The sequence below is a fragment of the Canis lupus genome, chromosome 1 (assembly GCF_003254725.2).
Source record: "Canis lupus dingo isolate Sandy chromosome 1, ASM325472v2, whole genome shotgun sequence".
NCBI lineage: Eukaryota > Metazoa > Chordata > Mammalia > Carnivora > Canidae > Canis > Canis lupus.
In genome coordinates, this window is record NC_064243.1 from 55,517,302 (window position 1) to 55,542,507 (window position 25,206).

The 25,206-nt window shown below is 48.3% G+C and overlaps 2 protein-coding genes across 23 annotated transcripts in view; both read left to right on the forward strand.

Moving 5' to 3' along the window:
- The window catches only part of AFDN (afadin, adherens junction formation factor), a 137,650-nt gene extending 120,758 nt beyond the window's left edge, over positions 1-16,892 (forward strand). For 8 of the 20 annotated variants that reach the window (XM_025422770.3, XM_025422761.3, XM_025422759.3 and 5 more), the window contains 5 exons: positions 1,031-1,066; positions 7,643-7,777; positions 10,615-10,909; positions 14,072-14,156; positions 14,947-16,892. In XM_025422770.3, coding sequence (XP_025278555.3) covers positions 1,031-1,066; positions 7,643-7,777; positions 10,615-10,909; positions 14,072-14,156; positions 14,947-15,100 — 705 coding nt within the window. In that variant the 3' untranslated portion in view covers positions 15,101-16,892. Of the gene's footprint in view, positions 1-1,030; positions 1,067-7,642; positions 10,129-10,614; positions 10,910-14,071; positions 14,157-14,946 lie in introns of those variants that run through there. The other 12 variants (XM_025422764.3, XM_049114478.1, XM_025422767.3 and 9 more) reach the window with 7 other exon arrangements.
- A 2,348-nt stretch (positions 16,893-19,240) lies between these two features.
- KIF25 (kinesin family member 25) overlaps positions 19,241-25,206 on the forward strand; it is a 50,786-nt gene continuing 44,820 nt past the window's right edge. For all 3 annotated transcript variants that reach the window (XM_025422774.3, XM_025422776.3, XM_025422775.3), the window contains exon 1: positions 19,241-19,353. In XM_025422774.3, coding sequence (XP_025278559.3) covers positions 19,282-19,353 — 72 coding nt within the window. In that variant the 5' untranslated portion in view covers positions 19,241-19,281. The remainder of the gene's footprint in view (positions 19,354-25,206) is intronic.

A 25,206-nucleotide genomic window follows, 5' to 3' on the forward strand; every position in this document is an offset into this window, starting at 1 on the left:
GTACTAGAGATCTAAACGAATAACTGTTAGGTCAGACGTTTTAGTCTTTCCTACATCGTGATGCAGTTTAATCTTAGATAATTACTAGTACATAAAGCTAGCAGTCTGACCACTTTTCAAGTTTGCTCTATGAATTATATTCCTGAAACATGTCACACACATCTAATTATGCACATATTCTCACCGAAAGGTGTATGGAACTTGGCCCAGAATTTAGCTGGAACACTGAAGTGTCTTAAACGCAAGCCCAAATCTTAGCTGTGACATGATTTTATTAGTATTTTCCAAGTCACCAGTAAAAAAAAAAAAAAAACGCCCTTAGAAACAACTCTATTTAGTATCAGTATTAGTTTATTTGCAAGAGGAACTGTTGGATCAGGAGTGAGTCGCGTACAATGTCAGAGTCCTTTGTGCGGTTTCCACCCCAGGCCTAGGACTCCCCCCCGCCCGGCCATGTGGAGGGTCCTCTCCCTCTGCTCTGGCTGGTGCCACTAGCCCAGGGGGCCACTCATTAACATTTATTGTGAGAACTGTATCCCATGGTGAAAAGGTAGCACCTACATTGTAGGATTTCTGCATTTATTTGTACCAAATCTTTATTAAAGGTCTGTCAGGTTTTCCATATAGTTTGAACAGTGACTGTTTTAAAGCCTCTAAGTAATTACGACATTCAGAAAGTTTCATTCGGTAATTGAATTAAAAGCTGTGTATTTATCATTAATCATATTTAAGATTAATATCTTAGGCTCCAAGTAAGAGAGCTCAGGGGAATATTATTTTTTTAAAGTTTCTTTCGTGTATCTTAATAATGAAACTCAAGTGTTTAATGCCATATGGACATTTCCTATTTCTGAGGACCGGAAGCCGGTCCGTAGTGTGACTGTTCTCATTGGGTTGTCCTTCAGACGCAGACGAAGCATGGGAGCAGCACACACACCGGTGGTGGAAATACAGGTCTAAACTTGACTTTTTTTCACACTTCATCTTTCTTTTTTTTTTTTTTTTTTTTTTCCTTCTCTGTTACCTGCAGCAGACTGCTCTGCCAGCAATCTCTGTTCTAGATTTGGTATGTTCTCATTTCTTTCCCTTTGGTACTTTTTCCTGTCTTGATTTTCTTTTTTTCTTTCAGTGGTGGTGGTTTTGTGTTTCTAGTAGACCCAGTTCCTGGGGGTGTCCGAGAGCAGAGTGTATAGCTCGTGCCTCGTAAGAAGCATGCCTTCCTATGTTTTTAGATTTAGTGACTCTTTGGTTTTCTCCATTAATTTTAAGTGTTACTGTTTGTTTATGGATTTTGACCTTTTCCCAGTTTTAGTCCTAAAATTGATTCTGTGTACACTTGCATAGTCATAAATACATGAGCAAATGAAAGAAATTTTGCAATGACCATAACCAATTTCATCCTTATTATTTTGGTAGCAGATTTTGAATAATCACCTACTAAAAACTCAATTGACCTGATATTCATGTTGTTTTGCCCATTAAGATATAACTAGGATACAATGTGTGTTGGTAGAAAAAGCCTTTCGATAAGCATTTATTCTGTCTTCTTTAATAATTTCACATGGACTTTGGTTTAGTTTATCAGCCATACCAGTTTACTGTCTGCCAAGAAATGCTGGAGTCCTTTTATGCTATAAATTCAGTGTGTCTGGTGTCGGTATTGGGGAAATTCAGTTGGTCCTTCAGTGTATGCAGTGCTCAAGAGCTGTGTCTGTGTCACCGGCCAGAGAATTATGTACTGGCTGACACATTGAGTTGAGGTTCTCTTTGTTAGTTGGCTCCTACATGAACACGGGTGGCATCACACAGAACCGTAAACAGTCCCCAGCTCCCAAGTCTGGCTTTGCTGACCTTTTCACCAAATAACACCCCTTTTTTCTTACTTTTTTTTTCCTCTCTTTTTCCTTTTTTAATTCAAACAGTGTTGTAGTGGCACTATTTCTCTAAAGAGAAGCTGCTCATGGAGACAGCTCCTCCCCTCCTTGATGGCTGAAGGGCATATGATTCTAGTTTTTTCTTCTGCATGAGACAAAGATAAAATATGTACGTTTTTCTCCACACTTCAGTGTGTTGAGGTGTACCTATGGCAGGTGGCCGGAAGATATCCATTAGTGTGGCTTCTTTGTGCTCAATGCTCATTTAGCATACGCTTGCTGGGCATCTGTTACATGCCAGGTGCTAACCTGATGCATGGGCTGTAAGATATTTCACAGCCCCAGCTCAGTGGCCCAGAATCCTCTGCAGGTCACATGACAGGTGAATAATATTCAAGGATAAAGCATTACATGAAGATAAGTATTTTAAGGGAGACAGAACGTAAAGACTGCTAACTCTGGGAAACAAACTAGGGGTGGTAGAAGGGGAGGAGGGCGGGGGGTGGGAATGAATGGGTGACGGGCACTGGGGGTTATTCTGTATGTTAGTAAATTGAACACCAATAAAAAATAAATTAAAAAAAAAAGATAAGTATTTTAAAGACACATTTTAGAGGGTTTTTTTCTTTAAGAGGTAATTATTTTGAGTATTAATATTGACCGTAACCACCACATTCTTCAGCATTTCTTAGTCTGTTTCCCCAGGGAATATTAGTGTTATTCCTGGCAGTGTCATTATCCACAGCATCCTTTTGTCGGAGTTGACAGGTTTCTAGAGGGGCCTCCTCTGCTAGGTGTCCTAGAGACACCGAGGTATCCTAGAGAGTTCTTTCTCTAAGATAAGAAGGGTGGTGGCACATGTAACCAGATGGGTAGGAACCACCCCCTGTGCAGTTTCCACAGTGTTTTCTTTGTAGGTAACATCCCGGGGTGTTTCTGATGATGAGTGGGATAAGCAGGTCAGGTCGTCTGCTCCAAGCAGCTGTGTCTCAGCAATCTTGAGAGTGGGCAGAGTGGGCTGCACCCCTGTGTGGGGCCAGCTCCCCGCTGCCTGTGCCCACTGCCCAGTGCCTCTGCCTCCCAACCCAGGAGCCTCCTTTGTATTTGTAGGCCTAGCCATCTCAGACTGGAGACCTGTAAGCATCTGCCCGTGTAGCATCTCCAGTGGGAGTCAGACAAGACTCTGCAAACCCCAGCAAGTTCTGCCTGAAATTCCTTCTCTCCCCCAACCCCTCCCCAGGATGCTGCTCATCTGCTCTGCCTTCAGCCTTCCCCATTCCAGCAGACTCTAAACTGCCCCGTCTACAAACCCTCATTAGCATAACCCCCTTTTCTCTGCATCGAGAAATTCTACTGTCTTTACCTTCTCAGAATCTGACCCCCTCGACACCCACGCTGGCATGAGCCCCTGCCATTTCCTCCTGCAAAGGACTTCCTGCTGCATCCCCCTTCTCCTTTTGTTCCCAAAAAGGCTGTTCTCAGCCCAGCAGTTCCAGGGACCCTAGTTAAAAACCATCAGAACCCTGCCAAAGCTCCCGTCACTTAGAGAAGCATCCTGAGTCTTCCTGTGCCCAGGAGGGGCTGTTGGCCAGCCATGCCTGCCTACGCCTGTCACACCTATGATTCAGGGTGGGTGGTATCCCCTGTCACAGCAGCGTCACCTGGCTAATGTCCAAAGGGCGTGCAGCTCATACCTCTGCTGCCTAGGTTGTAGATCCTCATACATGCATAACTGTCCTGTTTCTTTATGACAATCCTGTGATGTGGGTAGGACCAAGGGACAGGCCAGTACTGAAGAGGTTGACCTACTGTCTAGAGTGAGAGGATTCTAACCAGGATATTTCTGGCTAGCATTTTCTGAGTTGATATTTCTTTCATATTCTGCTACACAAAAATGTCTCCTGTTCATGAAACTCTTGCTAGGAACCATCTTTCAACTAGAAAGTGACGTGACTGGACAGTCGCTTAGTTGGCCAGTCTCGGGCTTTGTCCTGTCATTGTTTTAATGGCTCATGCACTGACTCAGATGACCTGCCAGTTCAAGGGGAGCATCCCTCCACCGTGGGGTAGCACTAGTGAAGTGACGCTCTCCTGTTGCCCTCGTAGGAAGGCCCATGCTCTCCATCTGCCCTCCCATGGGACAGTAGGAATCAGGCCTCCCCCAGCAACCCCAGGCGTAGAAGGCTTGAAGCAAAAGCATTAGCAGGGCTTCGAACATGTAGTAGGAAATCCTGTTGAGAGTTGCACTTTCTGAGAGAAGTCCTGAAGGAGATGTGGACTGCCCTCGGCCTCTTCAGGCTGAAGGCTTGGCGTGGGAGGGAGCTGTGGCCCCCGCAGAGCCAGGGGAAGCTGTGGGAGCCACATGGCCCGACTTAGGGGTGACTCTCCTGTCTCTGCCACTCAGCTCTAGATCTCTCGGATCCTGGTGAAGTTGTCCTCACATTGAGAAGGCTGAGCATGGGCTGTGCCAAGGGCAGGGAGCCCATATACCAAGTGGCCTACACCATGGAGATGGCTTTCCTAATGAAGAAACCCCTTCCTCACCTAGAGTGAATGCCCACTGGGATGTGGGGCTGGAGGAGTTGCTCTGGGGCCGAGTCAGGTGCCAGAGGTGCTTGCATTAAAAATTTTAACATGTTTTTAATAGTAGATGGGAACGTAGAAAAGGCTTGCCCAAGTTCTTTTTTTTTTTTTTAAGATTTATTTATTCATTCATTCATTCATTCATTCATTTATTTATTTATTTATTTATGGGGGGGGGTGCAGAGACACAGGAGGAGGGAGAAGCAGGCTCCATGCCGGGAGCCCGACGCGGGACTCGATCCCAGGACTCCAGGATCACTCCCTGGGCTAAAGGCAGGAGCTAAACCGCTGAGCCACCCAGGGATCCCCCTTGCCAAAGTTCTTAATGGCAATCTGTTCAATAGACTTTAAGTTGTGTTTTCAGTGAAAATGTCAAAAAGCGAAGGATAGCTGGACTCCATTTTGTATTCAGATATTTCAACATGATTGTCTCCCTTAATGGGGCTTTTACTGTCAATTTGGGGTACAGGTTAGTGTTTTTTGTGGTATCAAGTCATAAACACATAAATTTCAACTTTTTTTTTTTTTAACCTGAAAATGCCTTTTGTAGAAATGGGGACCACCAGGGTAGCAAACCTGGTTCAGGCTTAGAGCACTAGCTTTTGGAATCCCAGCTTCGTTCTCGGTTCAGAATAGCTCGAGTCTGGACACTGTCTTGTGTTCTTTCTGTAAGAATTCTCATTCTGTCTATGCAGATCTGTTCCCCCGAACATAACCTCCTACCAGACAGCTTTGATTCATGTCACTCTGCATTCTTTTCCTGTAAAACAGTGAGCTCATCTCCTGTTCATTTAACCCCAGTGTTAACATAACATAGTTTGTCATCGGATCTCGGCCACGAAATTTGTAACTTAGGTTGAACTGGACAGCAGCTCAGTGTACCGTTTTGAGCTGTTATTTGGAGTAAATGAAGAGATTCGATTGTCTTTTCTGTCCTTAATGGGCTTGGGGGGAGGAGGGTAGAGTAAAGCAGCAGCAGCACATGTACGACGAACAAAACAGTCTGTGTTTTGAAAATGAGAGTGCAAGAAGCAGCTTACCAGCAGTGGAGACAGCCCTGCCTCATGGGCCGGGGCAGGGAACTTACCACGGGAGAACTTTCCTTGCTTACCCCTGTCCAGATTTAGAAGAGTGAAGGTTTTTAAGAGAAAGAGTCTGTTTACAGATTCATAAGATAGCATTCTGTATCTGTAATGAGAATTGTAACTGTTCTCACTCTTAAAATTCTACTCCTCTTTAATTTAAAGGAGTGAGTGGGCTATTTCACCGTGTACCGGTTTTATTGCTCAGACTTGTCTTTAATTAGGTCTAGAAAGTATATAACATGATGAGTTAGTGCTTTATTGGGCACCAGAAAACTACTCATTAATGCAGTTTTATATTCTTCCATACATTACTCTTCTGTAAAACATTTAATATTATCAATCACTGTTTTATTTTGTTATTTTTACTTGGATCCTCTTCCTCATTTGGACTGATGACTGTAACCTGCTTGATCAGTCTTGCGGCTGCTGGCTCTCAGCCCTCCTGTGGGCGGCTCTCCCTGGGGCGGGATGCTGGTGACAGTCCTTCCGTCCTTCTGGGGTTCTCAGGCCGCAGCACCTGCTCCTGCTAGCAGAGCCCCTGACAGCACTTATCCTCACCTCCCTCCAGGGCTTACTCCTAGATTGTACTAAAAGAGAAAGTTAAGTAAATTTGTCTTCTCGAGGAGGCAGGTTTTAATTTTCTCCCTAAGGTGTTTTAATATTGTTTGCTGACATGAAAAAGTCTAGTGACGCAAGTTAATTTTTACTTTTCCACCAGATGCAGTGTTCACTCCACAGAATCTGGAAAGAGTGAAGCTGCTAGGTTTTTGTTAAATAAACAAACATAAATACGTTTCAAGTCCAGTTTCTATTTTTTGCTATGGAAAATTTATACAACAACTAGTAATTCTGAAAACACTGTGAAACACACCCTGAGCAGTTTTACATATGGAATTCCTGTAGTGGCTTTAGGTGTTATTAAGTTACATTTTAATTTTTCACATTTTAAATCCACTCTTCTTGATGTGGGATGGCACGGGGCACGGGGCTGCGAGTCCTGCTGCAGGCCGGCTCTCACAGAGGATGGAAACAGAGAAGCAAGCTCTGGTCTGGTGTTCATCCAAACCTCCCTTTTAGACAAGGTTGTTGGAAGCTGTAGTACTTAGATCTGACCAGAAGGATAAAGAGGCTAGAACCAGGACAGGCTACATCTTAGATTTTTGAAGATATCTTGAAGCATTTGCATGGCATGAAGGGAAGATATTAAATTTGTTTTGTGTTGTTTCAAAAAGGTAGAACCCGAATGATGAAAAATAGAAAGCAAGCCAGTAGGTGATGAATATTAGACCCACAGAAGAACTTTCTGACTAGCTGTTACCCGAAAGTAGAAAGCCCTGCCTCGGGGAGGTAGGCAGTGGGTTACCAGACACCAGAGTTACTCAGACAGAGCAGATAATTACTTGGCAGAAATGTAGCAGGAGGAAGGTAGAGTAAGGTTCCTTCCAAATTTCAGGTTCAGATTCTCTGACTCAGAGTTTGGTTATCCCCGGGCTGAGGAGAAATTCTCAAAGTCTAGGATGGGGTCCAGAGAGAGCTGATGGCCCATGGTGCCCAGCAGAGGCAAGCCGCCCTAAGTGGGCTCTCCAACAGGTGCCACGTCCCCCTGGAGTCATGTGCTGGCATATGAGCCCCCCAACCCGGGGACACCAACATCCGCATGCCACACCTCACAGGAGCGCAGGCCAGGAAACACAGGGAGGAGGGGGCTCAAGTGGGTTCCATAGTTCCATCATTTGAGGGTCTGTCGTTCGAGTCTGCTGTTTTACATGAGCTGGTTAAACTTCCATTTATTCTAATAGTGTAATGTGTGAATGCATGAGACAATCCTTCTTGTTTGATTCACAGTTAATGGGAAAATTAATGGATCTGTGGGGACCGTGCTTTAAGGTGACTTATTTTGAAACTGTAGCACTATAAAATGTGTCTGTTTTACTGTCTTTCAACAGTGATTCTAGCCTGATATCTCGTATTTAACTGTGTGTGTGTGTGTGTGTGTGTGTGTGTGTGTGTGTCTGTGTATCTGTCCGTGTCCATATGTGCCTGCTACACCTTGTGCTTGGGGGGTTTGCAGAGCGGGGGTTAAAGTCACTTTGTTGTTAGTTACAGGATGAGGAGCGGAGGCGCCAGCAGCAGCTGGAAGAGATGCGCAAGCGAGAAGCAGAAGATCGCGCCAGGCAGGAGGACGAGCGGCGCCGCCAGGAGGAGGAGAGAGCAAAGCGAGATGCTGAAGAAAAGGTTATGGTTCTCTAGGGGCAGCTAGAGTTTACCCAGTTAGCCTGAACCCAATCGATGGGCTGGGGCAGAGGGGCTAGACCTTACCTGTACCCTCAGACGTACGAGACAGAACAGGGCCTGGACCCCCACCTGTGTTATCGGACCCAACACGTGAGCCCGGCCTGGCCCACCTACCTCTCTTCCGAACTGTGTCCAGATGCTCTTACCCCCCGAGTCTTGTCTCTCTCCCGCTTCTGAACTCATAGGCCTGGTTGTCACAACCTGCCCGCGTACTCCGGGCTCTTCCCTTTCCTGGACATGGTCCAGCCTGTTACCGTGAGGGCGATGCCTGTGCGCTAGTCGGTCAGAGGGAGTCCCAGCTGTGGGAGGCGACGGGAGCGTAGTGAGACAGTCCGTTAACACTCCGCACTTGAAACAGATCATTCACTGACATCACTCACTTCTGGTTGATGGGAAGGAGAGCAGATGGCTTATGAAAAACACCATACAAGGAGAATTCAACTAGGATGTAATTCTGATAAATATCCTGAGTTCCTACTTTGTTTCCATATGTGGATTTTTTTATGAAAGCAATTTTTAAGTTGAATTTTAAAGTGACAACTGATTTGACCTATTCTGAGAAATGGGGCCCATGTGACGCTGTGCCCCGCAGCCCCCTGCAGGGCTCGCCTGTCCTGGATGCTGGCCGGGAGAAGCCGATCTCCTCTGCCACTTCCCTTCTGTGAAGGCAGAGGCCGGGAGTGCCACGGTTGCCGATGGGGGAAAGTTTGGTTCTTATTCATCATTCCTCCTTTGCTAGTCCAGTGAACTGTATTCATAGAGCACCCTCCTCCTCCCCCCCAAAAGAGAACTTGTAGGAAGCTTTTTTATAGCGATAAAATCTCTCTGAGTATATAACGAGTGAAAAGCAAGATTGACAGAAACGATGTGACTCAATTAAATGAAAGTAGATACATAATGCTAGCACACGTACCTGTATGGAAATTAGCGACTTCTGCGTCTTCTAGACCTTCACCATTCCTTAAAGCCTATCGTCAATCTTTCAAAGCTGTGTCCCAGCAGATTTACAGTGTTCTGGAGGAGTCTGAGCTTTCAGGATTAGGTCTCCCTTGACTCTTTCACTCGTGTCCTGATAAGTCAGAATCAAAATCAGTTCTCCGAAATGTGAGCCACTTTCTGTTGGGATGTGTGTGTTGTCTTGCTGTCCCGTGGCTGCGTGGACCCTCCGCCTGCCCGGATGGCCCGCACAGACCCGCTGCATGAGCGTGAGCCTTCTGTGGACGCTCTCGGGCTACCTGGTTTTTCTAGCGTGTGTGCTCCCAACTCACGATTATGTCAAATATGCTTGTGTCTTAGGAACTGCTTCTAGAACTGAGTGCTTACTGTAAAAAAGAAGCTGAATAACCTATTTTTTATACCGAATGTCCACAATTGATGGGCTTGCTTTGTTATAGAAAATGTGCCATTCATCTGTTGGGCAGAGTAACTGTCGAGTCATGTAACTGTATCTGCTCTCAGTGTAACTAAAGGGTATTTTGGTTTCCTCTTAAAATGTGCTCCATGTCACACTAACATTCCTGACGACATAAAGGCCACTGAGGTCATTCTGGATTTGATTCCCCACCCCAAGTAGACACTTACTTTGTGTAGAAAATGAGGTAAAAACTGTCTTTCCTTCAGAAGGTCTCAACACAGAGTGAGAAGTTAAAGGGAAAAGTTTGGTCTAGGCATTGGGGCTGGCACTGCTCCGAGAGTTTCCTCTCTTGAAAGGGGATGCGCCGACCACTGTCGTCGTGTGCAAGCCTCAAGAGGGAGCAGGGAGGAAACACAAGCCTATACGATGAGATGAAGTGGACCCTGATGCCAGCATGGTCCCTGACTTTAGTTTTCCTTTGGTTGAATGGATTGGAAGTCCACTCCACTCCTTAGCACAACACCGCATCCTGGTTGAGGCACATGGTTCTCTGATCTTGCATCCCTTTTCTTACATTCACTTTTTTCATGTGTTCTAGAACTTTTGTCAATCTGTAACAGAACCATGCTGTTACCTTTTTTAATGTTAAAATAATTTCAACTCTGTCAACTGTAGTTTGTGCAGATGTATGTCAGAAAAAAATGTACAGTATGTGTCAAAATATATTTGAATATCGTGTTGCTGTTGCTATTCACGCCTGGCTCTCTAATTTTCTGTCTGCCAGGGAGTTTGTTAAGATTTGAATTATAAATTAACAACTGTGGAAAGCTTATTTGTTAGATTGTTGCCTTGGGAAAATGAGTGATGTTTTTTACGGTTTCTGGTTTCTGTTAACTTCCTCTGAATAACTGGAAATAAACCAGGTGACTTAATCGTCCTTCTGGTCGAGGAAGGGCTCTCTGAATTCCCGGGGTTCAGGGAAAGCACACATGCGAGGTTGCTGCCCTTGCACGTGCCCGCTGTAGAAAGCCACGTAGAGCCTGTTTTGGGTTTGGTTTTGTCTTTAAACCGAGCGGTAACAGGTAAGTTAAAACCCACAAGAGCAGGAGAGAGAGGCAGCAGAGAACGAAGGTCTGGAGGAGTAACTGACTGGGGTCGGTGGCGTAGTAAGTGGAAGCTGGAGCCTGAAGTACTGAGAGTCCGTCCGCTCCATGCTTCGGAGGTTTCATGACCCATAACCCACCGTAGGATGAAGGTCCGTGAGTCTCAAGACCGCTTCTGTTGTAGCCTGTTAACGTTGAAAGTTGCCGTCCCCTGGACTCACTGTCAGTGTGGCGACGGGAGACAGGGTAACGGTGCCCTTTCATCCCCCCAAGGCCCGTCCCGACTCTGACCTTTGCACTCTTGTCTGTTCGGCCTGCAGAGGCGTCAGGAAGAAGGCTATTACAGCCGCCTGGAAGCCGAGAGGCGCAGACAGCACGCGGAGGCCGAGCGCAGGTTGCTGGAGCCGGAGGAGCCGGGTCTGTGCAGACCTCCGCTGCCGCGGGGCTACGAGCTCCCGTCCCCGTCCCCTCCGGCTGCCGCTCCTCCTCCCCCGCCTCAGCGGACCGCCTCCTCCCTCCAGGCCCAGGCCCTCTCCCCAGACTCCCTGTACACCGCCAGGCTCGTTGCGTACCACGAGGAGGAGGAGGAGGAGGAGGAGCACTGCAGTCTGGCAGGTCAGGACAAGCACTCTGGCACGAGGAAGTCCCACGGGCACCTTCTTCCCGCCGCCCTTGAGCCGCAGCGGCCCCCCCGCCCGCCGCGCCCGGCCTCCGACGGCATCTTTCTCTGCACCTCATTCCGGCCCCCCTTGGCCCGAGCCAACAGTACTGCTCACAAAGCAGGCCAGCCCCCACCCCCTCCAAAAAAACCAGGCTTCTACCAGCCCAGCCACTCGAAAGGTAGAGGTAAACCGTGGGATCACCAATCAAGCCCTCTTTGTCTTCCTGATTGGAATCGGGACTCTGCACCCCCTCAATCAACACTCGCATGGGAGTTGTGATTTTATTCGATCACTAGTGTCGGCGTGCTCATCGCCCGCTCCCTCAGTCCTGTCTGTGCTCAGAGCCCCTCGGGCAGCTCCCCCAGCAACCCAGCCCTGCTCTGTGCCTGGAAGGTTCCGTCCCTTGGGCCGGCCGGCGGCGGTTAATGCTCTGTACCTCCCCAGTCACGTGAAGTACTGTTGGTCTTGGCCTCCATTCTCTGCCTCTTCACGTAACTCTTAGGTTGAGTTGAACACATGTTTTTATCACCCATTTTGGTGTCTGAAGCTAAGAGTGAGATAGTCTTCCCAGTAGTGTCCTGGTCACACGCTAAGTTTCATCCTTTAACATGAGTAGGACTCTCCGTGTTCTGGGTTATGTGCCACGTGGCAGGGGTTTACAAGACGACCCCTACTTGCCTTGGTCGTTCAGGCGGAGTAGTTGGTGCTGTGCTGAGTTGATGGGCCCGCTTTAATGCGAGCTGCCTCACGCCAGGGGCACAGAACCCAGTCATTGTGAAATCACTCCCTTTCCCTCTCGCTGGTTTCCTTCCTTCCTGTTACGTGACATTCCCTGCACGTCACAGCCCTAGCACTCCGGCCTGGACAGGCGTGCAGTCACCTTGACGATCTGTGACGGGACTGCCTGGCGTGACGGTGGCCCTGCACACGGGCACATCTGTCATCACCAGTGTCCGAGATGGCACTGAGGGGGGAATGTTTAAAATATAACCGTAAATCACCAGGATTCAAATTTGCAAGTTCATCTTACTCTCTTAAAATTAGAATGCCAGCAACAAATGTTCTCAGATTTAGTTTTACTTGTTCCTGGTGCAATGCACGGGACTACGTTTCTAAAAGAAGGTGAATGATCAAAAACATGTGACCTTGGTGTCAGAGCTTTGATCCACCCCGAAGGCTCAGCATGTAATCTTGAGACTGAGTCACTCAGAAGCCAAAATTAAATTTTTTTTATAAAATCTCTGTTGCTGAGATCTGGAAAGACGTTTCTGGGATAGTAGTAATTTTTGGAGCGAGATGCCTTCAGTCCTCTTGCATCACGTTACAAGCGGAACTTGAGGTGTTTCGTGTCATGACACAGACGCGGTTCGCTAGCACGACGTTGGGCTAGGTTTTCGCTTCTGACCACCTTGGCTGCCACTCATACCACTAACCCTTATTTTATTTCACACTGAAAAGACCACGTAGGAGAGCAGGTTATATCCTGCGTCTGATGGCTCGTGCCTCTTTGAAGACTTCCTTCGTAAAGTACAAAGCCGTCTGCACCAAATGCAGAACGTTTCTGACCTCGTCACCGCCATCCCACTAACATGGCCGTGCCCCTGGGCTCGGCTCGGTTCTCCGTTGTGAGCGCTCTGCATGCTTCTGCAGGTGGACTTGCTTTCTTCCCCTGGGTGCCCTGAGGACTAGGATCGGCGTGGGAATGGGAATAAACTGTCCCATTCTAGCATAGCAATGTATTAAAAAAAAACGTTCTTTAATTGGAGCTCTTTGAAAATTACTTGAAGTGTGCAGTAATAAGTTATATATAGTCCACTGGAAGTATTTAACCTTCTAAACAACTTTGACAATTTTGAAGAATTGGTTTTTACCAGCGGAAGAAGCAAGTATCATTCTTAAAGCTCAAAAGACGCAACACGGCATTTTCTAAAACAAAGACAATTTAGAATTAAAACAGAAAAGAATTGCACTCTGCTGATAATTGTTGTGAGGCCCGCTCTGGGTTACCCCACATTGGAGATACAGGTCTGTTTCGTCTTTTGAGTCTTTGTGGAGGATGATTTCCCATGTGGTGATCACAGGGAACCTGTCTAAGGAATGGAAAAGATGCAGTGCCCCAAGGAGGAGCCCAGCGGGTACTGAGCTCCGTCGACGTCTGCACAGTATGCCTCTTCATACAGAAAAGAAGCAAAATTCATTTTTGTGCAGCTTGTCTAAAAAGGATAATTTTAATGTTGAGATACTGTAGTAATCGTGTGACCCCGTGCCATCAGCATTTGCTGAGTATTTTGAGCACTTACTGCCCTGTCCTGTATCATCCTAAGCAAAAGGCTCTTCGTGAGATTTTTTTTTCCTTGCTCATCTCCTAATTAGCAGAGTACCTCAGTATTGATGCAATGCACTATGATTTTAATAATATATCATTAGTGGTAATAGTATCTTATCTTTGGATGCATTTTAAATTTTATATCTGCATCATCTCTTTTGATCTTTAACTTAAACCCTTTGGAGTGGATAAAGTGGGCGGTGCCATTCCCAGGCTGGGGGCTGGGCTGGGAGTCCCACGCTCACGCATGCCTCCTCTGCCCCACGCAGCTCGGGGTCTTGTTTTCAGTGAGTTTGTATTTGCAGCATTTATATCAAACATAGGGTTTTTGTGACTCATTTGTTTAAAAAGTTTTGTGTTAATAATGATAGCCATTTATGTAGCGAGAAAATTCAGTAGCTATCCTGAAAAGAAACTGCAGGTGTGTGGTCACTGCTTACTGTTTGGGTGACATTTGCTCTCAGCGGTTTTGTAAGGAAGTTCTTCATGTCAGGGGTACCTCACAGTCTCCCCACTGAAGCCCGTCTTCTGTGAATTTTTCTTCTGAATTCATGGTAATTACCCATCTTAACTGATTGGAACTTTTTGGCCATGCCCGCCTACATAACAGATGGCCCGGCTGGCTCGGAGCTGGGCACCTGTACAGTCTGCTGGTTGGGTTACTCAGGCCACCCAGCGACGTGAGCTTCCCACCCACGGTCTCCTCTGCGGGCACTGCATCTTTATCATGAGTATAGTTTTGGAGATTATGCAGTCACTTTAACTTGGACTTTTCCTTTTGTGGTGAAGGACCAAACTCTTACCTGGGATCTGCCGGGACAGCTGTTGGCACCCACGATGCCTATCGGGACCCGAGAGAAAGACTGTCTAAAAGGTATTGAGAGCTGCGCTAGACGAACAGCGTCACACAGCGGGACACCAGTTTTGTAGGAGGCTGTATTGTCCTCTCCGACCTTCCTCGTTGTACACAAGTGTATGAGCCTAGAGGCTTTTTTGTCTTGCTCATACAGTTGTTTCAGACCAGTGATGTAGGTACCAGGCTTTTGGTCAGACCATCAGAAGCAACTGGGCATGCTGCTGTCTGCTTCCTCCAGCAAAGGTGGGAGGTTCAGGGCAGTGTGCAGACCTCCTGCTAGGCTACCTGAGGCCCACCTGATGATGCACACCAGCCGGCCTGCCGTCTGCTGAGCACGCTCACCTAGGTCGTACTCAAACTATTCTCCAGATAGTTCTTAGAACACTGAAATTTAATCAAGAAAATGTTTAGTATCTGAACACTAACTTGTTAAGGTAGGTATATTGATGGATGTCTCTCGGGTACACGGAGGCATCCACCATGTACCCGTGGGCTCATGAAAACGACATGTTAGAAGCTGTATCTCTTTAGTAAACTAACCTATTAAGAATTCCCTGTCTTCTAAAATGGAAATTACCGGCATTTTGAGAGTGGGATGTGGCTGGAGAAAGTTAACATTTTAGTCAGGAGAACATGCTGCCCTGTTTTCCTACATGCCTCTGAGTACAGCCCCAGTGATTGTTTTTATGGAGAGGGTTGTGGCAAATTAAGGAAATTGTACTTAATCACCCAATGTGTAAAGTTATCTAGTTGTTGACGGGTTATTTCCACGTTGACCGGTGATGTCTTGCATTTCCCTCTCCTGCAGCCACGAGGCAGATTTACCTGGGAGCTCTGGAGCCCCTGAAAACTTGACATTCAAAGAGCGCCAGCGTCTGTTCTCACAAGGTCAGGACGTGTCCAATAAAGTAAAAGCCTCTCGTAAATTAACAGAACTGGAAAACGAACTGAACACCAAGTGAGCCAAGGACGCGGTGCCCGTGCGCGCACACCCAGGGTCCCCTTGGCGTGGCTCTGGAGGGCGGGCCCGGACGCCACAGGGCTGAGTCACGGGAGCACTGCTTTGGAGCCGGCTGGGATCCCGGGATGGTCCCCTTCCAAGAATGTCTCTTGTCTCACCAAGAGATTATCATTTCTACAATGTAAAACACTGTCTAATTTCTTAATTATCTGACTCATGTGAAGATAAGTTTTTTGTTTTTTTAAAGTCTGAGTGGGCGAGGGGAGAACTGAGGGCAGGAGAGCAGAGTGAGAACACGTGTTCTCACCCCCACGTGTGGCGCTCTGTCATGGACGGCACTGCGGCCGTCGGGCGGGAACCGGCTGGCGCTGCCCAGACCTTGTTTGCACTATTGAGTAGCAGTGGCAGCGGCCTCCCGGGAGGGTGAGCTGTCCCCGTCCAGGAGAGAAGACGGGAGGCCGCGCCATGTGTCCCCGCTGGGTGGGCCCGAGGCAGCTCAGACTCACAGCCCGAAAGGGAGGTGTTGCCTGTCGGGACCGGCCCTCTCCTTCCTTCCACCAGGGACAGCCCTCCTGGTATAAATAGGTGATTTAAAAATAAAAATTCTCCAAGAAGAAAATTTTGAGGATTTAAGCTTAGGATATTTTATTTTTATAAATGCCAGATTATTGTTAGACTAATAAATCATTGGTGATTTTAAAGATGGCAATTAAGTTAGGAAGTCCGCTAAATCTTTCAGATATTCAAGGGAATCTATGAAAAGATATCTTTAGCTGGGCCGTGTTGATGTGAATAGAAAGAGAAGTATCTGAAAGGGATGGGAGGTTCGTAGTGACACTTGAGCACGACTGTTGCTCAGAGATTTTAAATTCGAGGAAGAAAGATTCACCTCCATGTGCTGTCTGAGAAGGAAGGTTCGGTGACACGTGGCATCTGTGACTTACAATGTCAGGGGCTAGTTTGGCAGTTCAAGCTATTTTTTTACACCGAATAGAGTTATTTAATTTTCATTTTGAGTCATTGGTGATCACTGTTGTTTCTTCAGCTGTGAATGCGTGGCTGATGCTGGGGAGATGGATCTCACTTCGTTTTATACTGTGTGCTGTGAAAGTGCTAAATTACTTTGTGATTATGAGCAAATTTTCTATTTGACAAAGCCCTGCTGTGGGATCTTGATGATTCTTATGTACCAGATTGTTCTCTTACAATATATATGTTAGAAAAATATGCACACTTTCAAATAGAAGAGGGAGAGGCTTTTTAGCCATAGAAATCACTTTAATAAGAGCTGTATGATAAATCGTTGAGCGAGTGTAAATATTTTTACGTCTATCAGGGTTCTCATTTGGAAGTGTGCTCTCACCATTCCCCTTGTTGAAGAGAGTAGAGTGGTTCTAAGTGTTTATGAAGGATGCGCGTGCTTGCTCCGGAGGTCCCAGGAAAAGCAGGCCCCTCCCAGATCACTCAAGAACACTGGCCGCCTTACGGGGACTGAACCCACACTTTCTTTCACGAAAAAGATGCAGATGATTTACTTTTGTGTTAATATATAGAAAAACGGTAAATACACGTAAGTACCTGCAAATACATGTAAATATTGATATACGGGGTGTCTGTGTGTGGTCGCAAGGCCTGTAAGCAGGTGGGTGGGGCCACCCTGGGGCCGTCGGGTCAAATGTGAACACGTGCTCTTCGTAACTGCGTCACTGTGGGGCCGTCACGACTGCTGTACTTGCCCGTTTCTACTGTACTTCATTTGCAATCTATTTTTAATAAACTTTGTATGTATTTAAGTGTGTCCACTGTTATTTTAGTTGGCCTCCCATCACCTTCCCCTGTGCGCTCACCTGTGGGACCTCTCCGCACTGCCCCACGGCCCCCCCCCCGCCTGCGAATGCTGCAGCCACTCTGGTCGTGTTGTCCCACGCACAGCTCCCCAGCCTCGCTCTCACCACCTGCCCGACAGGTCAGCCGACCTGCTGCCTCACACTCACATGCCACCTTCAGCACCTCTCGATTCTTGAACACACCCTGTAACTAGTAGATGGTGTGGACTGGCCTGAGGTGGCTCATGGGAGGGCGCCGCAGCGGGGCCAGGTGCTCGCTGTTCCTGGAAGGGCCTCTCCCAGCCCCGTTGTCAGCCTTCCTGTGTGGCCCTGGAGCGGACATGCTGGGCATTTCTACAAGGTCTGTCCTGAGGGAGGGACTGTCTTAAGGGCTGCAGATGCTGGGGGAGAATGTTGGGGTGGGACCAGCTGCTGCCATGCTGGAGTGATGGCATTTGCCATCTGCCATCTGTGGGAGGACAGAGACAGGACCGTATTCACATGGACTCAGGACTCAGGTTGTCTCCAGGAGCACTGCTGTGCGGCCTCACATGGGGGTGATGAGGCTTTCACTGCAAACTGTCCCAGCCGGTGCCACTGGAAATGGATTTCTGCTGCTCTATCGCATGGGAGATTGCTGGGGGCTGTAGAGAGGATCCTAAGCTCCAGCCTCGAAACAGCGCCTGACCTGGTTGCCCAGAGATCGGGACCCCAGTGGAGATCGGGAGGGGCCACTTCGCCAACAGCCAGCCCAGCACCCCACGTGGGAAGCCAGCGTTAGAGACTGGCAGTGGGAGCAGCCACAGCCTGGCCTCCGCACCCGAGTGTCACCTGCACCAGGGTCCCACGGGAAGGGAGACGCTGGGGGACAGGTTCCGGTGCACAGCCACTCTCCAGTTTATTCAGTCACGGCACCCCAGAAGATGTGCGTGCAGCTCCCTGGTGGGACATGCAAGGCCATTCCTCACAATTTATTTCACAAATAGAACTCATGAGCACCTGCTGTTTCGGGTCAGTGGGGACGCTGGTTCCAAGTGTCCCACAGGTGCAGGAAAGCAGGTCCCCTGCTACGGAAATGTTTTGTAGACGGCAGGTGCACAGGGTGCCCATTCTAACTCCTGGTGGGGCCCCTGATGACAGGAGGGGCTGTTGCAGGCAGAGGAGACCCCCGGCCGATGAGAGTGTTCCCCGCAGGGGCTCAGGAGCCCGGGGCCAGGCCGGGAGGCGGCAGCACCAGGGAGGAGGGCCGTGCACTCGGAAAGCACATTCCCAGGCTTCGCGTGGCTCTGGGTGGGGGGCGGCTTGGTGGCGTGGGGAGCGAGCACAGCGGGGAGCCTCACAGGACAGAGACCACCTGGGTCTGTTGCTAACTAGCAGCTGCCTCATCCCTTGGAGCCGCCTGCCCCCCAGGAGAGCCAGGGTGTCGCGCAGGGAAGTAAATTTCATATATTCTATTTAGCCCAAATGTTAGAAAAGCGTCCTGTCCATACGCCATCAGCACAGAAACGAGCTCATGAGGCAGCTGGTTCTGTCGTGGGAAGCCTCCAGAACCAGGGTGTGGCCAGAATCAGCCTCAGGGAGGGCTGGTTGCTGCCCGCAGCCTCGGCCTGTACCCACTGTGGTGGAGGCGCCGGTTCTGATGAAAGTGCCAGGCTGTGTCCCCGGAATTGGCCTTGAGAGCTGTGTGGGGCGGGTGCCGTGGCCACAGGGACACAGGGTGGGAGAAGGGACCGCCACACCTGGCCACCACAGCCGAGCAGGCCGCCTGTCCTGGTGCCAGGCCCCAGGGGCTCTCCTCTAGGACCGGGAGCACTGTAGCGTGCACGCGTGCACCTGTCACACGGGGCTGTGTGTGCATCACTCCGTGCAGGAGCCCCGGGGCAGGCCCTACCCTGGTGCCTGGCCTCCACCCATCCCCATGGCGCTGTTTGCTGTGGACCCCGACCCCGTGGCCCGTCTTGGTCACTCCTCAGGTGTGGGCAGCCCCTTCCGGGGAGGCCCTGTGGGGAGAGGGTGCCGATTGCCTGCCCGCTCTGTGCCTCCATCCAGGAGCAGCTGCGGACCTGAGTCCCTGCACAGATGACCCCTCTCCGCAGGCCTTCCTACGCCCGGGAAGCCGTGGTCATTTGGCAGATGCAGAAATGAAGGGACAGGAGTCCAGTCCTCGGCACCACCCAGACAGGCTTGTAATTATGCGAGGTTTGGGACACCCACAGTATTTAGGAAATAGGCTTCAGACGTGGCCGCCCCTCCCCCGCCCCGCCTGCCCCGCCCCACCCTCCCCGGTCACCGTGGAAACCGCGGGGGGGGCCAACGCCCACCCACGAGGAGCGGTCCTCGGAGGGTCGGCCTGGCGATGCCCGCGCAGGCCGGGCGCTGGGGGCGCTTCTCGGAGCACCAGGCCCGGCAGCTGCAGCGCCAGGTGCAGGTGAGCAGGTGCAGGTGGACGCAGCTGCAGCCACACCTGCAGCCCCACCCACCTGGGGCCCACCACCACCTCCCGCCTCAGCCTTGGGGGCGTGGCCAGCGTGGGAGGGTTGGAGTGATGGTACCCCATGGCCTCATGGGGCAGAGGCCCTGCCACCTTCCACCTTCAGCTCTGTAGGGTGCGAGGCCCTAGTCCGTTACCCGTCTTGACCCCACCCCATCCCCACCCCCACCTGAGGCCTCACTGCCCCTCCCCTGGGGCACCTGTGTCATCCGCCCAGCACTTACTGAACGTTTACTATTTTCCGCGTTAAACGCAGAATACAGTGGTTAAGCAACCTCACATCCCATCCTTCTGTCCCCTGCTCTTGTGCAGTATACCCTTGAATAAGGAATCAGTAGTCACAAAACAAAATGCAAACCGTGACAGGGGCCCCATGGTCATGCTGCAGAGGGGAGCCAGTCTCATTAGGGTTTCTAGTGCAACCCTGGCTAAATGGGAGAGTGGGGGACCCTCCTGTGTGTGGGGTGGAGCTGAGCTCTGCTGAGATGGGAGGGTGCCATCTGGCACGGGTTGTCGGGTAAGGACAGAAGGGCCTTATCATGGTGTGTGGCGGGCGGGGCTGGCACCAGAGAAACTGGCAGGGCGCCCGAGACACAGCAACTGGTTGAGGCTGAGGGGTGGGAGGAGGGCAGCCTGTGCAGGGTCAAGCAGCCAAGGGCATTTGTCTTTATCCTGAGGGCCAGGAAGAACTATTGAAGAGATTTTTAGGAGAGGGAAGACACAGATCCTTATGTTGAAAATGTCACTCACTCATAGCAAGTAGTGCTTAGGCGGGCAAGCATGAAGATGTAGGATCGAGTTGGAAGTTGCAGGGCAGGACTTCTGGGATTGCAAGACCAGGACCTCTGTGAACCTGCTCCCAAGCAAAGCAAGCACATCTGGTGAATACCAGAAAAATGGTTTAAAGCCCCTGGAAACTGCCCTAATGGCAGCCATTAAATGAAGAAACATATATTCAAGAAATCTGCTAAAAATCTCTGTAAGAACAGTGAGAGTCTGTGGCTCCTTCCATCCCACTACCCAAGCTCAGTGACAGAAGGTCCACTCTGGACTTGTGTGGCCAAGAAGATGGGCCTACCCCTCTCCTCAGCTCTCGACTTAGGGTCACCATCTCACCAGTTGGCACAGACCACCAGCACACAGTTGAAGAGGCTAAATTACTAGTGAGTGGGGTGAAGCTTTGGGGGTTCATAGGGTTCCCCACTCATGACAGAGGCCTTACCCCAGAGCAGAGGCCAAGAGTACTGGGATCCCCACCGCCCTTCCCCAGCTCAGTTCCATCAGCACAGAGGACCTGAGGCCACAGCCCCACCCAGTGCCCTGAGTGGTGATTTTTATTTCTGGAGATTCAGCCCAGGGGGAGAGGCTGACCATAAGAAGAGAGAGCTCTGAAGCTCTTCCCAGAGGAACAGACTTTATCTGAAACACACTGTGGGGAAGTTCAGAAACAAGAGCTCTTCTTAATTAATAGGACATACTAGCTGGTGTGGGCACCATAACAGATCAGGTGGTTTAAACCACAGAAATACATTGTTCTCAGTTCTGGAGACTGGAGATCTGGGACCAAGGTGTAGCCCCAGCCCTTGGCTTGTGTGTGGCTGCCTTCTTGTGGTGCGCTCATGTGCTCTTTCCTCTGTATGCAGACATCTCTGGAGCACCTTCTGCATGCTAATCTCTTCTTCTAAGGACACTAGTCAGATTGGATTGGAGCCCTCTCTAATGGCTTCATCTTAACTAAATCACACCTTTAATGGCCATGTCTCCCAATATGGTCACATTCTGAGGTCCTGGACAGGGGACTTCAACAAGTGAATTTGGGGGGATATGGCCCATAATGAGCAGCAAGCCAATAGGCCACCTAGTTTACTCCAGGCTTAGAAGAGTCTGGGGTTAGGACAAATTTCAAAGACCAACTTCCAGAAGTACCCCTCTCCCAGTGTAATTGGACCAGGCCGAGAGAACAGTATGCACCAAGCAACTATTAAAAACAGTAAGACAATTCAATAATTAGTGGAATGGTTGTGATGCCAAGGGACACAGGGTTAACAGATCAGGGAAAGAGGTTAACAAGAGCCCCACTTCAAAAAAAATAAAATAAAATAAAAAAAAGAGCCCCACTTCAGCTGCCATCTCCCAGGGCCTGTGCACGTGCCCACAGCTGTGTCCTTCCCGCCGAGGGGAAAGAGACTTCCCTGGAAGAGTCGAGCTCAGTCACTCAACAAAGCACACAAACAGCAACAAAAACAAACTGCAGGTGGGGGAAAGGCCCCACTCTCTAGAGTTTATACAATATATTTCCTCAAACATCCAGTTTTCAACAAAAAATGATTAAGAGATGAAAGAAACAGGAAAATGAGACTTATCCACTGCAGGGAAACAGGAACAGGAGCTGCCCATGAGAAAACCTGATGTTGGAATTAATAAGTCAAAGCAGTCAGTATTAATATGTTCAAAGGACTAAAGGAACCTGCATTATAGAAGTGAAGGAAAATATAATTTCTCATCAGATAGAAAATATCAGAGGAGTGATAGAAATTATTTTCTTTTAGTTATAATCCAAGAGTTGAAAATAACTGAAATGAAAACATTCTCTAGAGGATTCAAGACTAGATTTGAATGCACAAAAAAGGAATCAGCAAACAGATTGGTAGAAATTATGCAATTAAAAGAGAAATGAGGGCAGCCCTGGTGATGCAGCAGTTTAGCGCTGCCTGCAACCCAGGGTGTGATCCTGGAGACCCGGATTGAGTCCCACATCAGGCTCCCTGCATGGAGCCTGCTTCTCCCTCTGCCTGTGTCTCTGCCTCTCTCTCTCTGTGTGTGTCTCTCATGAATAAATAAATAAAATATTTTTAAAAAGAGAGAGAAATGAATAGAACCTCTGGAAAAGGTGTGAAACCAAAAGCGTGCCAGCATATACATCTTGGAAGTATCAGGAAGAGAGAGCAAGAGAGCAGGAAAAACATTCAAAGAAATAATTGCTCACATTCCCCAAATTTGTTAAAATTTGGTAAACATAAAAGAAGCTTAATGAACTCCAGTTAGAATAAATACAAAGAGACCCACACCCCCTGCACTGCAGTAAAAATAAAGAGAAGAAGTAGGGAGAGAATCTTTAGCCATGTCAGTCCATGATGGCTGTGAACAGACTCGCATCAGCCGGAGTTGAGGTCAGGGTACTGGGAGACATGTTCAGAGTGCTGAAAGAGGAAAATCCTGCCAACCACAAATCTTACATCAAGCCAAACTATCTTATAGAAACAAAGGCAAAAGAGAAGCATTTCTGGGCACCTGGGTGGCTCTGTTGTTGAGCGTCTTCCTTTGGCTCAGGTCGTGATCCCAGAGTCCTGGGATCAAGTCCCACATCGGGCTCCCTGCAGGGAGCCTGCTTCTCCCTCTGCTTCTGTCTCTGCCTCTCTCTCTGTGTCTCTCATGAATAAATAAATACAATCTTAAAAAAAGAAAAAAAAGACTCCAAATAAACAAAATCGGAGAAAATGTGTTGCTAGCAGGCCTATCTTGTAAGAAATGCTAAAGGAAGTCCCTCAGGCTGAAAGCAAGTGCCCCCCCACAGAAACACAAATCCACAAAGAACTCCAATAAAGACAGTCATGTAATTATACAGGAAAAAGTAAAAGTGTATTTTTCTTCTTTTTTTCCTTCACTGATTTAAAAGGCAACTGTGTTAAACAATAACGTATAACTGTGTTGTTGGAACTATAACAGGAATATATTTCACAAAAGTAACACAAAGGACATGGATAGGGGCAAAGTTTTGTTGGAGTAAGGCAATGACACCAGATGGTAGCTTGAATGCACAGGACCAAGTGAAGAGAAGTCAAAATGGTGAAGGAGGCCAGCAAAGCAAACCCTACAAATATATACTTGCTGTCCCTTCTCCCCTCAGCTTCTTTAACGAACATGCAATGAGGTAAAGTAGCAATGATCACGGTGCACTGTTGCATCTGTAATATACATGGATGTGATGGGTACTAACACAACAGATAGAGCAATAGATTGTAGTTACAACAGGAGCATTTCTGGATCTCACTAGAACCTGACTGTAAATGTGAAGTAGACTGTTCAGGTTCAAGGTACAGATGAGCCCTTGAGCAACCACTAAGAAAATTATTCAAAAACTAGTAGAAAATGTCATCAAAGAAATTAAGATTTCACACCAGAAAATATCCACCTATTGCAAAAGAAGGCAGGAAATGAGGAACCAATGGGATGCGAGGCACATAGAAAACAAAATGAAATGTCGGGCATAAACCCACATCAGTGACATTCATTATGAATGGACACACCATCACTCCAAAGGTAGCTACTGTCACACTGGGTAAGAAGCAACACCTACCTGCATGCTGTCTGCTGACAGGGGACCTGCTTTAGATTCAGAGATATGGACAGGTTGTAAGCAGAAGGGTGGAGGAAGACACATCATGCTACTGTCAGCGACACACAAGCTGAGCGATTGTGCTAACACGAGACAAAATCGACTTTGGGATGAAAACAATGTTACTGCAGATAAAGAGGGACATTTGATCATGACATAAATGTCAATCCATCAAAAGATGGGACAGTTCTGGGATGCCTGGGTGGCTCAGCGGTTTAGTGCCTGTCTTCCTGGGGTATGATCCTGGAGGAGTCCCAGGATTGAGACCTGCATGGAGCTCCTTGCATGGAGTCTGCTTCTCCCTCTGTCTGTGTCTCTCATGAATAAATAAAAAAATCCTAAAAAAAAAAAAAAAGAAGAAGATGGGACAATTCTATGTGCAGCTAAGAACATGGCCCCCAAATTGGTAGAATTGAAGAGAAAAAAAAGGCAATTCAAAGATGATAGTGGCAGATGTGCACCCTCCCCTCTCAGTAATGGACCGACAGTCTGGACAGAGGACCAGCAGGGAGATGGACAACTTGAATGACAGTACTGACCCAACCTGACAGGCAGATGTGCACAAAATCCCAGTCCATGCAGCAGGAGGACATACTCTTCTCATGTATGCGTTGTGCACCCTCCCAGTTGGACAATGTACTGGCTGCAGAGGAAGCCTGAACACATTAAAAGGTAAAGAGCATATAAAGTATGTTCTCTGGTAACCATAGAGGGATGCTAGAAGTTAATAATAAAAATAATTTTGGGAAATTCACAAATAGGTGAAAATTAAACAAGACAGTCCTAAATAACCAGTGAGTGAAAGGAGAAATCACAAAGGTGGTCAGGGAATATTTTGAGAGGAATGAAAATGAAGATGCCACATAGCCAAGTTTACAGGATGCAGCTAAAGCCGCACCTGAGAGCATTCGTAGCCATAGATTCCTATGTAAACAAGAAGATAGCTCTCAGACCAACGACCTCAAATTCCGCTTCAAGACACTGGCTGAAGCACGGAAGCGAGACGGTAAAGGCAGCAGAAGGAAGGTGCAACAGAGACGAGAGCAGAAATAAGAGCACCAGAGCCTGAAAAACTATACAGAAAACCTACAGGACCAGAAGTGGGCCCTGTGCAAAGATGAACAACGCTGATGACCCTTGGTTTGACTAATAAAATTAATAGGATCAAGAATAGAAGGGATGGCATTAGTACCCACTTGCAGAAATGAAGTGAACAATGCTGACAACTTAACCTAGACGAGATGCTCTGACTCCTGCAAACACAGATCACCAGAACCGACTCAAGAAGAAGTGGGAGACATGAACACAGCTGCAGTGCGCTGGGGCTACCTGAGGAATCAGAGATCTCACAGAGAAAAGCCCAAGCCCAGATGGCTTCGCTGGGGAGTTGTACC